This window comes from Sander lucioperca, chromosome 1 (genome assembly GCF_008315115.2).
Source record: "Sander lucioperca isolate FBNREF2018 chromosome 1, SLUC_FBN_1.2, whole genome shotgun sequence".
NCBI classification, from domain to species: Eukaryota; Metazoa; Chordata; class Actinopteri; order Perciformes; family Percidae; genus Sander; species Sander lucioperca.
The window spans coordinates 53,796,231-53,809,155 of NC_050173.1; the positions used below are offsets into that span (position 1 = coordinate 53,796,231).

The 12,925-nt window shown below is 40.6% G+C and overlaps 1 protein-coding gene and 1 long non-coding RNA gene across 6 annotated transcripts in view; one reads left to right on the plus strand and one right to left on the minus strand.

Moving 5' to 3' along the window:
- The window catches only part of LOC116036559 (interferon regulatory factor 2), a 51,474-nt gene extending 38,802 nt beyond the window's left edge, over positions 1-12,672 (plus strand). The window contains exons 1-9 of one of the 5 annotated variants that reach the window (XM_036005958.1): positions 1,401-1,615; positions 4,283-4,375; positions 5,911-6,010; positions 6,789-6,965; positions 7,583-7,629; positions 9,074-9,194; positions 10,539-10,691; positions 11,384-11,421; positions 12,137-12,672. In XM_036005958.1, the coding sequence (XP_035861851.1) occupies positions 4,289-4,375; positions 5,911-6,010; positions 6,789-6,965; positions 7,583-7,629; positions 9,074-9,194; positions 10,539-10,691; positions 11,384-11,421; positions 12,137-12,406 (993 nt within the window). In that variant the 5' untranslated portion in view covers positions 1,401-1,615; positions 4,283-4,288 and the 3' untranslated portion in view covers positions 12,407-12,672. Of the gene's footprint in view, positions 1-1,400; positions 1,616-1,652; positions 1,758-4,281; positions 4,376-5,910; positions 6,011-6,788; positions 6,977-7,582; positions 7,630-9,073; positions 9,195-10,538; positions 10,692-11,383; positions 11,422-12,136 lie in introns of those variants that run through there. The other 4 variants (XM_031280123.2, XM_031280122.2, XM_031280121.2 and 1 more) reach the window with 4 other exon arrangements.
- On the minus strand, positions 885-1,706 carry LOC116036567. Its single transcript, XR_004101645.2, has 2 exons — positions 1,546-1,706; positions 885-1,478 (listed from the first exon to the last, which is right to left on the minus strand). It is a non-coding gene; the product is annotated as an uncharacterized LOC116036567 (long non-coding RNA).
- Positions 12,673-12,925: the final 253 nt, after the last annotated feature.

Sequence of the window (12,925 nt, forward strand, 5' to 3'; positions counted from 1 at the left end):
ATTGTTTAAACCTTTTCAAAACTGAAGATACAATAGCATTTTTAATCATGTACACATTTTAAACAAACTGCAACGGTGCATTTTTTGAGTCTATACAAGAAACTCCCTAACTGAAAACTCTTCAGTGTAAAATGCACTTTTGCCATTTTTTTGAACCCACGTCTCGAACTACAAGGCGTCCGTTCAGCATGCAAATATAGTGACAATCATTTCCAAATAACTGCAGGTGGGGTGTCTCACGTACACAAGTTTCTTGTTTCGTTTCTAGTATCAGCAGTGCAGAAATGGATGGATGGGGGGTGGTGAGGGGGAGAAGAAAGGGCAAGGAGGAGAAACAGGAAGTGAAAATAAAATTCAGCTCAAAGATCGTCTATTCAAAAGCGGGCGTTAGTTTAGGAGCGCATGACATATAGGCTATGCTAGTTCAACTTTGGCTACATTAGATAGATAGATAGATAGATAGATAGATACACAAGCAATATTTTTGAAATATATCCAGTTTGGAAATAAAAGTTACAACTGTTTCAATAGATATAGATAAACTAGATATAGATAAACTTAATGTGCAAGTTGGGGAGTAAAAAATAAACAACTGTTTGACTAGTAATGATAGGATGTAGATAAACCTATTGTGCAAGGTGCATTCAGTGCAGTTGTGATGTATATGAGTCTTATTTCACACTCAGTGATGAAGTGTTAAAAAGTTTAATTGCCTGTGGTAGGAATGATTTCCTGTAGCGGTCCGTGAGACATGAGATTAACAATAGTAGTTCACGCTCCACGTTTTTACTCAACCTCGCCTTACATATTTTTTAATGGTAGGCATTTAGTAGTATTTGGCCACTGTATTTTAGCTGTGTACAGGTGAAATAACCATGTTTTTCAACCTTATAACCAGTGGTGTGGACAGGAGAAATAGTAAGTGAAACCAAACTGATTTTGTGTTGTTACAGCAGCCAGGTCACAAAGCAAAAGTTGTATAGATACTCAACGAGGTATATAGGAAATGCAATAACAAAACAGAAACAATAACTAAAATATTGAACTACATATGCACTTCATTTCAATTGCATAAATGAGTATTGAGGGTTATATATTGTTGTAATTCTATAATATATTCAGGACGCAGGCCTGCGTCCTTTAATTTGACTAATTCTAATAGGCCTAATGTTACTTTTAGGGTGACAATGTAAAATCTGAAAAACAACCTCATTGCTAACACTGGTGCATTTATAGTACATGTTCTAAATAATATAAATAAATAAAGCATGAGAAGAGGTTAATGTTGACTTTTGTGGTACCAAGAAATAAGAGCAGAGTGAGCACTCTTCGTTCAGGTTTTTTGGGGAGCGCGCACGCTGCGCCAAGAGACTTCAGCGACGCTGCTCCTGCTCGCGCGAGTCACCCAGTGCGAGAGAGGAGGGGGATTTCCAGCTCGAGCCCCCACTTCCAGAGCCAGCCGTTGTTTTGCTTTCGGTCTGGGCACAGAAACAGAAATAAACGACTACCACGGTTTTCTTTTTCTACATAAAAAAGGAAAAATACCTTGTCCAACTTCAGCTGCGTTTGTTCTGACAGCAGGACTGTGAGGCTACAGGCCGTCCGAACTGAACAGGTAACATTTTATTTCCGCATATTAACATTGTTGACTTGCACCATACAGACTTCCCACAGGACGACATGACGGATCCCTAGCTCGCCGTGTGTGTAAGTGAAAGTAGTAGCTGCTGTAGTTTTTCTCTGCCTTCGGTGATTAGGTACGGTATTTATTTTCACTTTTGGCTTGGTTGTTTTGGGGTCAGCACGCTTGAAGCGTTAGACAAACAGACCGCGGTTAACTCGAACCAAACTTCAATGCCAAATAAACCTGGTTGCTAACATTTAACGTTGCCAAAAGTCAGAGGTTTTAAACGGCTAGAACTAAGCTTTTGTTCATATTTGATAACATTTGGCTAGTATGCTATCAGAGGGACGGGTTTTGTTAGTTTTGACATTTTAAAAGTGTTTAATTGTATTTTGATATGTGAGGAAAAGTGAGCTGACGTGAACAAATCCATGTTGTATTCAGGCTTTCGTGCATGTGTTAGTAATTCAGAGTACTGTAAGAATTATGTTATTTGAACTGCACTACAGGTAACGTTAACGTACCATGCTCTGCAACTTAGTTGAAATGATATAGCTACTGTATATATTTTGATGGTTGAGGAAACACTCTTCAAAACCATAGCTACGTAAACTTAACGTCATAAATAATATCATTTGTAACGTACAAATACGTACCATTAGGCTTTGTGAGTTACTGTATAATTGTAATTACAGGGTTTAGCTATGATGACATTGTAAGACATTGTAAAAAATTATTGTCTGCTAACTAGTGCAATTTACAAAGGATAGTAAATGTGACACATTGTGCAAAAACACATAGTATTATAAATAGCAGTCTGGTCTGACACTAGTTAAGGCTGAGTTAATGACTTATCCCTATGATTTACCTTTTGGAATTTTAACCCTAAAATTCATTCATGTTTTCACTAATACAGCTGTGCAAACTTCCGATTCAACATATTTAACTACAACACTGTACACTATTTGTACCATGGACTGTATAGATTTATACTACCACCTTTTAAAAGTTATTGTTAGCCATAGTAATATGGAGCTGATGACATTGCTGCAGTCAACCTGTACACTGTAAGCTGGATGCAGCTGGAAGTTAAAAAAAAAAAAACCTACATTGAAAATGTTACTTAAGTAAAAGTATGTAAGTATCATGCAGAAAAATGCTCACATTTTATAAACTGAAAATGGCCAAAAACGTCCTGTGTTTAATCGTTTAATCATTTCAGCTGTAATTGTAGGCCTATATACTGTTGGGTTGTTTAATTTGAATTGTAATTGCTCTAAAGTTGTCAGAGTAATGTAGTGGAGTAAAAAGTAAAATATTTCTCTCTGAAATGTAGCGGAGTAGAAAAGTAGTGGCATGAAAAGAAAAGACAAGTAAAGTACAAGTACCTCAAATTTGTACTTAAGTACAGTACTTGAGTAAATGTAACTGGATATATTCCACCACTGGAAAAAAAAAAGGGATACTACTTGGTGTTTGAGGCTGTGCCATGTCACCCTGTTTGACCTGTCAGGAGGGAGTGTGTTGTGTACATGGGGAGTGTCCGGCTGATCCGGCCCTTTAAGAACTTTGATCCCATCAGACTGCAGGGATCGTCACCCTGCTCTTAAACCAAATGGGCTGGGCTGCTCTCTGTTTATTTTAGTTTTTTTTGTAAATAGATAAACACGCTGTATTCATTAACTTGTTGTCCTGCCTCTTGTCTTCTAAAATATTTAATTTCAAATGTAATTTAATCAGATCAAACATGGCCAATATGTGGTTGTGGATAGCGGCGGCGTACACGGCTGCAGTTACAGTCACAGTGATAGCGCAAGTTCACTGTCGTGAACTTGGCAGGAGTTTTTATCTTTACAACGCAGACACAATGGATTCAACTATCTCCTATGTTTTGCTCACAGAGCATGGTTTTGTATGCAAAATACCCATAAGTGGTTGCTCCCTCTCATGATATTTGTATTGTCGCCTGTACCAATTACAACCCTTTTTTTTCTATTAGAATTAAATTGTCATAATTAGGGCTGAGTTTAAAAAAAAAAAAAAATCTTTTAGGAGGCCTTCGTTTTAAAGCTAGAGTGAAGATATTTGTATCAAGTGAAACTAGACGATCTAAGGAATCCATGTCATGCTAAATAACACTCCAAAGTTAGGCAAAAGTTTGGCGAAGGATAATCTGACATGGCCATTTTCACAGATATTTGGCTTTAGGTATACCGTGTCTGCATCACACCCTCCATGCAACGGCTTTGGGGTCAATTCTTAATGACAACATTTAATTTTTTAACAATGCACCAGGTTAGAGGCTTCCTTGTACAAGTCACAGCACGCGTTCTCTAAGAATCTCTTTTATAGCCAAGCAAAATTGGTATCGTAACTGAAATATCCCCGATCGAATCGATATAGAATCGAATCAAATAGAATCAGAACCTTGTAAATCGGAATCAAATCGATACCCAGCCGTAGTCATAATATACTGTAATATTGAACCTTTTTGAAGAACATTCTTTGACTTGTTTGTAATCAGTCGTCACACATACAGATGTTGCCATCTATAATATACACACCTACACTATGCTTATGTGTTTGTGTCTGAATGTGTGTGTGTGTGTGTGTGTGTGTGTGTGTGTGTGTGTGTGTGTGTGTGTGTGTGCTCACAGGAAAACAATGCCAGTAGAGAGAATGAGGATGAGGCCATGGCTCGAGGAACAGATCGACTCCTGTCAGATACCAGGACTCAAATGGGTTAACAAAGTAAGTGTACACTGACACTAGGGCTGCACAATATGAGGTGCGATAACATTGTTGAATATAGCCATAACAATATTACTTGCAATAGGTACATATATTATTAAAGTGTACTCAGTTCTGCATTTCTGCTGCTTTCAGTATTATGCTAAAAGTGTGTCTTTTGCGATATGTCGCCGCCTGTGTTTATTGCGCCAGTTGATATCGCGATGATGATGAAAAAAAACATATATTGTGCAGCCCTAACTGATACGTGCACTCGCACACACACACACACACACACACACATACACACACACACACACACACACACACACACACAATTATTATAGTTCAGCAGCTGACAAAATGTGAATGTCTCTAGGAAAAGAGTGTGTGTGCGTGTGCGTGTGTGTGTGTGCGTGTGCGTGTCAGAAAGCGATAACCCTGACTCTGCTGGTCCAGAGGGCTGTGACAGTATGTTCATAAGTGCCTCCTGACGCGGTTTACGTGTATTTAGTTTGGAGGTAGTAAATAACATTGCTTTTCAAACATCATATTTTCTGTTCCTGTATTTAAAACAAAACAAAACACTTTCTATTTGGTGTTAAAAAGAAAGGGCCATGTAGGGGGCAAACTGTAGCAGAAATTTAAAGGAATTTCATCAACATAACATCATCTGAAAATGTATATAGCCTGCATTCAAGTTGGAATACCTGGTGCGTACATTGATGTATTTTTATTTTAGTGGACACAGCAGATAAAGTATTTCACAATATTAGTCAGGATATCAATCCCATTGTTTAAACCTTTTCAAAATTTAAGATACAATAGCATTTTTAATCATGTACACATTTTAAACAAACTGCAACGGTGCATTTTTTGGTTTATCTGTGTTTTAAGCCCCCAACGTCTCCTTCCAGGCAGCGCTGCCTGGAAGGAGACGTTGGGGGCTTAAAACACCATCGAGCCATTTTTTGAGTCTATAAAATTAACTTCCTAACTGAAAACTCTTGTGTTCAATGTAAAATGCACTTTGGTAATTTTTTGAACCCACATCTCTAACTACAGGGCATCCGTTCAGCGTAGAGCTGCTCGATTATGGAAAAAAATCGAATCACGATTATTTCGGTCAATATTGAAATCACGATAATTTAACCCGATTACTCGTTGACTTCTGGAAAGATGTTGCTAAGAAACAGTGGGAAAACAACTGTGAACTTTGCCTTGATACTTTTCCTATTTAAACCTAACTTTTAAATTTGGAACACAAGAGAAAATAAGGGTTTACTTGCGAAACGTAATGAGCTAAATAATTGTTTTTCTCGATTATTCTGTTTTTGTGATCATTGGGAGCCGAAATCATAATCGCAATTCAATTTCGATTAATTGCACAGCCCTAGTTCAGCGCATGCAAATATAGCGACAGTCATTACCAAACGCATACACACACACACACACACACACACACACACACACACACACACACACACACACACACACACACACACACACACACCGTTATTATAGTTCAGCAGCTGACAAAATGTGAATGTCTCTAGGAAAAGAGAATCTTCCAGATCCCATGGATGCATGCAGCACGTCATGGCTGGGACCTGGAGAAAGATGCTCCGCTCTTCATGAGATGGGCCATACATACTGGTAATACACACGCACACACATCCAACAGGGGTTCTCCTTTTCAGTGGTTTTCATTTACATGCCTACCAGACACCGCACCACTTCTCTGTCTAAAATTAAAGAAAAATGTGATTTGCGTTATATGTTTTAGGAAGAAATCTAAATGTATTAGGGCAGTATTCAGTGAGGCCGCAGAAAGTGTCTTAGCCTTTTTTTAGGAAGCACACAGCAGCTCTGTGAGAAAGTCCCACAACTCCTAGCTGCATCAGCTAAGAGGAAAATGTTTTAAAATCAGCTTGATTCTACCCAGGAGGACGTCCTAGGTTCAGAAAAAGATTGCAAAAATGAAAAAGTCAAAAATACAGACATTTTCAGTGGAAAATATTATTTATTTTTAGTTCCACACTTTAGGAAAGCTGCTGAAATCGACCTACTTTTAGCAATCAGCTGCAGTGTCCAGACGTAGCTTGTTGGTGATATAAAGAGCCACTAGCAAGATTAGATTTGATCATACCAGCTTTTGCCACCTAAAAAAGTATTATTAATTAATTACAATTAATAGTCTCATGTTAAAGTTTGTAACTGCTTTGTAACTTTTTATGATGTGTCATACCCGACAAATGCACATTTAAAAAAAAGCATACTTTTCTTTTTGTCTAATCTCTTGCAGAGCAGCGGACTAATTTAAGCTGAATAATGTACGAGGAAAACCACACACTGAATAATTATATACTGTACCTGGAAATAAATAACCACCCGGTCAATCTTCTGTGCCTTTTCTGTTTCTGTGTATGTGTAGGCAAATACACGGCAGGCATCGACCGTCCAGACCCAAAGACGTGGAAGGCGAATTTCCGCTGTGCCATGAACAGCCTGCCAGACATCGAGGAGGTGAAGGATAAAAGCAACAAAAAGGGAACTAATGCCTTCAGAGTCTATAAGATGCTCTCCTCCTCCGAGAGAAACATGAAGAAAGGTGAGCGCTAAGCACATAGGAAGTTGGGTGCCGACTAATGATAACCTGACAGATTCTTTTTAGGGGATGGAGGAATGAAAGGGGGGGGGGGGCTGTCAATCCAAGTGTGGGCTGTCCAGATTGGATGTCTTCACTAGTAAATGGGGAAAGTACCTGAGCTTTGTGTACGGCTCCTAAGAAGCTTTGCGCTGCGGAGAGACCTGTATAACTGGTTTATGGTGTTGTCATTTCTACATTACGTTTATTCGGTTTACAGTTTGTCTCTCTTGTTATTATTTTTGTTGCATAGTGTTGAATATTGTAGTTACTGTGTCATCTTTTCTTGAATTTTGTCTGGGTGGGTGGTGATGACGAAGGGGCGGGGGGGATATGTTCATGTTGCGAATTTATGTTTTGTATGTTAAAAAAAAAAAAAGAAGAGAGAATTGTTAATCACAAAAGAAAGGTGAGTGCTGCTGTGGTTAAGAACCCTTATCACTTTTCTAGATTTGATCCATTTCTCTTGAACAGACTTATTTATAATTCCATATTTACCGTATCAAGACCCTCGCCTCGTATAGTGTCGCTTTTAAATCCACTCCTGAAAGGTGTGTGTTTCTGTCTGCATGTCCATTTAGGAAAGAAGAAGACGGACAAGGAGGGGAGGCCCAAGGGAAATAAAGAGGTAGATAAACATGTCAAAGCCCTTTTACACATGACACCCACAGCCTGTGCAGGATAGAGTAGTGGGTTTTGTGGGCACATAACACACACATCTATTAAAGCAACACCAAAGATTTTTTTGTACCTTAAAATAATGTTTCCAAAATCGTTTCAGTGGTTCATCAACTCGTAACAGTGTGAACGGCACTTCTGCATTTGCTTCGTGGCCCTCTGTCGGCTATAACCGCACTATGCAAGTTTGCCAGATCAGGTAGCGGATCTGTAGTTCCAATGAGACCTAATGGACACAATTCTGCTTCCAATCTGTAGGGGGACCGATGAGGACAAGTGCTTTGGTGTTGCTTTAAAGAGGGTGTTCACACGTGACATTACCTTTTTTATTCAACATTTTATTTCTGCTCACCATAAGTGGCACGGCTGCTGAAGAACAGAAGCATGATGAGAAATAATACCACCAGAGAGTGTGTTTCTGCTTTCTCACTCAGGCCTTGCAATAAATAGTCCTCTCCTGGCTAATCTGGTCACACAGAGGTACTTAACTTTACTGAGAAATGTTGCTAAGATTTCTGGAAATCTTTAATTCTGTATTGCTTAGGTTTGAGTGTCAAGCCAAAACTGAAGAAAAATGATTCTTAAAAACTGACTTGATTTGTTTATATAATGTGAAAGTACACTTTCTCATACTGTATTTTCTTCTAGACACATTTCTGTTTAACTTTAACATTTTCATTTTGTGTTCATGAGTGAACAAGAATGCTTGTTTAATATTTGGCTGCTTTGTTAAGTACATTTTGGTCAGTGTAATATCTGTGTCTGAAATGCTCCAGATATCAGGTTGTATCCTGGTATGGTCTTAGCTAGTCTATATCCTCGACGTTCCACTTCTGAGATTGCTCCGTTGCTGACGGAAATTCGTCCGGATTTCACTCATTTAGGCCGGATATTCGTTTCCTTCGTGTAGTAATTTTAAACTCCGGTGGATTTATGAGGACTATGGTTAACTGCTCCTCAGATCTCTGCAGGGTAAATCCAGACAGCTAGCTAGACTATCTGTCCAATCTAAAATAAGCTGTTTATAAAAATCTGTTCCAAGTATATATTGTTTTATAGCTAAATACTTGAGCAAAACCATCAGCATAAAGCGTAATAATGTCTGTGCACTGGGTCACTACATCCCCGCTGTCACTATTAGAGTTTCTCATTATCACAGTTAAAATGTAATGAAGTTATTAGATTGAGGATACTATGTTTAAATGGGCATGTGAGTGTTGCTGTCCATATTACTGGTATAAATAATGACAACACAGGCACAGATCTGCTCCTGTAACATTAAAGTCACCATCCTGTTTGGACACAAAAACGGCATGCACGATTTAAAATTGATCTTCCATAATTATTAATCTTTTTCTGTCTCGTCTTCCACTCTCTGCCCTTCTCAACATCAGGTAGCTTCTCCATCTCCAGTCACTCATGTTGGACCTATTGACTACGCCAAACGGGAAATGATCAAACACGAAGGGATCAAGCAGGAAGCACTAGAGATGACAGTGACGGACAGTGTCTCAGGTACTACACCAGTAATCTCTGTAAACAGATATCTTTATATGAAGGCACAACCTGTTAGCCTGGTCCTACCAGACTCTGGTACATTTCATTTGTACAGAGAGTCTGGCCACTCTCCATTGACACGTGTTAACTTCCTTGAAGGCGGGTACTCTGTTGAAGTTTAAAACTATTGGATCTGTCCAGAGCCACTCTGGATCTGCCATAACCAATCGCTAACGTTTGGTCGTGACGTCGGCTTAGCATCGCTAGCATTCGCCTTAGCTAACTCCTTCACCACTGAAAAATCTAACTTTTCCCGAACCCCGTGGGGAGGAGGGCCACAACATCATGGCCACCAACACAACTCAGCAAAGATTGTTCTTGCTCGGGCTTTAACTTCTGGATATTCGGCAGCGTTGCCACAACGGACCGAATGGCTTCGCTCACATCTTTCTCCGCCGCCATTACGGGACTACAACTCAAACTAGCGCACAACCTCAATGTCATCATTCTCAGCCATTCCCTCTGTTCGCTGATTGGACCGGTAAAGATTGGCCGGAGAAAACCCAAGAATATACCGCAAACCCAGATGACGTACTGAAGGGAAAATGAAAATTGAGCGGAAGTATGTAGGAGGGCGGAGCCAGGCTAACAACCTGTAGGCAACGGGACAAAATGTTAGAATCGAAAACATTCTGGTTTCCCTTCGTAGTCCGTTTTAGTAATGACCAGTCCCGTTGGAGAGGGCTTTGGTTGCATGCAGGTAAACAGCCCGTGTCGAGGGCAAAAGAGGCGGATCACATTGGCTAAAATGCAATCTTGAAACCCATCGTTTGGCGGCCATTTAGCGTTTTTTTTTTTTAAATGTATTAATCTGCATTCATATGCAGATATCTGTTTATAGAGACGTCGTTTCTCAACTCCAACAACATTCTCGCGTCTCAAGTCGGACCCGGCCCCCGGAAGAGGAAGTCTTGGCCCGGATATAGCTGATATTCAGATATCCACTGGCCACACCGGAACCGCAAATATAGGCCAATGCCCCCAGAGACTTAATCGCTGATAGCTGATGAGTTCAGAGATTCTGCTATCTGCTGACTGTTCTATGCCTTGAGAAGTTGTTTTCTAATGCTACGGTCACAGCAGTTTAGACTTTATAAATATTGAATAACTACACTTTGATTTTTGAGGTGTCCGAATAGCTGATGGAGAAGACTCTTTATCTCTTTATTCGCATCGGTGGGTAGATGTGTAACTAGATCTTTCCACACACTTAAGCTATATTTCATCAATAATTAATTTACAGCCCTGGAGTGACGTCATGTGTTCAGCCTGTCATAACATATCCAATGTGGCCATTCACAGCCATTCACAGCTCCGTAGACGACCACGTGATCACCAGCGAGCAGCTGCCGTTCGTCTGTCAGACGATCGAAGTGACCACTGAGAACGAGGAGCAGACTGTTAGCTCCTCCCACTCGTACCCGCTCCAAATCTCTCCTGTGTCTTCATGCTGCGGTGAGAGAACACACACACGTGCACATGCGCACACACACACACACACACACACACACACACACACACACACAGACATAGACACACACACAGACATAGACACACACAGACACACACGCTTACACATCACTCTTTACCACTATTGTATAAAATACTTTAAAGCAATAGTAAAAGTCTTAAAGTATCAAAATATTAACTGTACTTAAGTATTAAAAGTAGTTTTATGTAATATGGTGTGTGTGTGTGTGTGTGTGTGTGTGTGTGTGTGTGTGTGTGTGTGTTCTCTGCCCCAACCAGTCATTCAGGCAGAAGTGGCTCTGTCAGTTTACAGTTGTTGTAATCATTCAATCTATCATTGTTTGTCTAAGTCTCTACTTTCTTTTCTTTTCCTTTCTCCATCGCTACCATGGCTTGAAAAGTCAGGGTTCAAAGTAGAATTATTCATTAATCCCTTCTTTTCTTTGTTTCTTTTCATGTACGTATTTGGCTTTTCTCACTTTGACATGTACGTACATTGAGTTGTGCTACTGTGTGCAGGTGTTTACACCGTTTAAACTGTTTAAATAGTAAAACGTGCACTGTTGCATGTAAGCCTTGTCAATATGTTTTCCTGGTTTAATTGAGCTCTTCCTCTTTCTCCCGCTCCTCACGCCTTTCTCTTCCTGTTTATTTACATATTTTTTTTATTTCTACAGGCAGCGACACAGACAGTGACACAGAGGACACCAAAGAGGTGAGTCTCCCATTCAACTCACTTTATACACAGAGAAGAGAGTGATGAATAATTAGCCTAACTGCTCGGATCAACAGATAAACAGGTTTTTACCTGCTTCAACCTTACTGTTGAAACTCTGTGTGTGTGTGTGTGTGTGTGTGTGTGTGTGTGTGAGACTGACTGTGTGTGTGTGTGTGTGACTGTGTGTTCCTTCCTGTAATGTTGCGAGAAACTGAGAAAGAGGAGGGCCTTGTCAGGAACTGTGGCTGTCAAACATTAACAGTTTGATCTGATGTTGTCCTTTGTAGTACATTGTACCCACAGTGGACACTCACACACACTCTCTCTCACACACACACACACACACACACACACACACATTCACACACACATACTATCAGTGGTAGAGTACAGTGTTCTTAACTTTGTTGCAATGTAGACACTTTCCTTCAAATCCTGATTAGTTTTTGCTGTGAATAATAGTAGTCAATAAGAAATGCACTTCCTGGCTCTTGGATACAGTGATATTGACACTTTTGTTTTTTTTTTACATGTAATGCATAATGTCATATTCTGACTGGATCACTGAGGTGTTGATGTCAGCTTATTTCTGCGGTGGGGTTTCACCATAACAGACGTCAGGAAATTAGCCACAGCTTTTTTTGTGGCTCTGATTGCGCTTTTGCTTACGCGCCTCTTCTTCGTCTTCTTTTTTTCTTGTTTGAACTGACAGGGTGTCAGTGAAGTCTGGAGGCGGGACTACAATCCGTCAGTTCTCAGGATTCCCACGTGTCCTCTCCCCGGCATGGCCACCTTCGTCACTGCGACCAAGCCCAACTTCAGGGTGACCAGCACGCGGGACCCGGTGCCGCTCATCAGCTACCACACCGACGGCTGGACGCCCGCCTACAGCCACAACTCTCTGGTGTCTACGGCAACCAGCCACACCCACGAGATGCGCGCAAGCGTCATTATGAAAACCTCGGATGTGACTTCCTCCTGACCTCTAACCCCCAGATGAGGGAGTACCACCACTGCTTCCAGGACATAGGATCGACAGAGAGAGACAGTTTGTTTTTTTTCCTTCCATCAGCGCTGCATGGATCCTAAACAGGACGAGCATCAAAAACCTTTGATTTGATTTTGTAGCTTCTGTCTGGGCGACGAATTATCTCAGTTTTCCTCTTAATCGGGGAAACTGCTGACTGGTTAATTCGCCAGGGCTTGTCATGCCCACTGAGTGAGCACTTACGCCAAATTTATTATTTGCGATGGTCCGTGTGTGTCATCATCTTCCCAGGATTGCGAGGCTTCGGGAACCATCCGTCTGCAGCTTAGAATGAATTTACCACGTGGACACACACAGACAAACGCGTATGCAGACTTGGAATAAATAGAACCGTGTGTGTGTGTCCACATCCGTTATATCTGGCCTTTTAGACCCCCGTAATCATCCACGTGTCAATGGAAGATTGGGTATTCTGCTGCTTTGTGCTAACACTTAAGCATGCATTATGCCCAA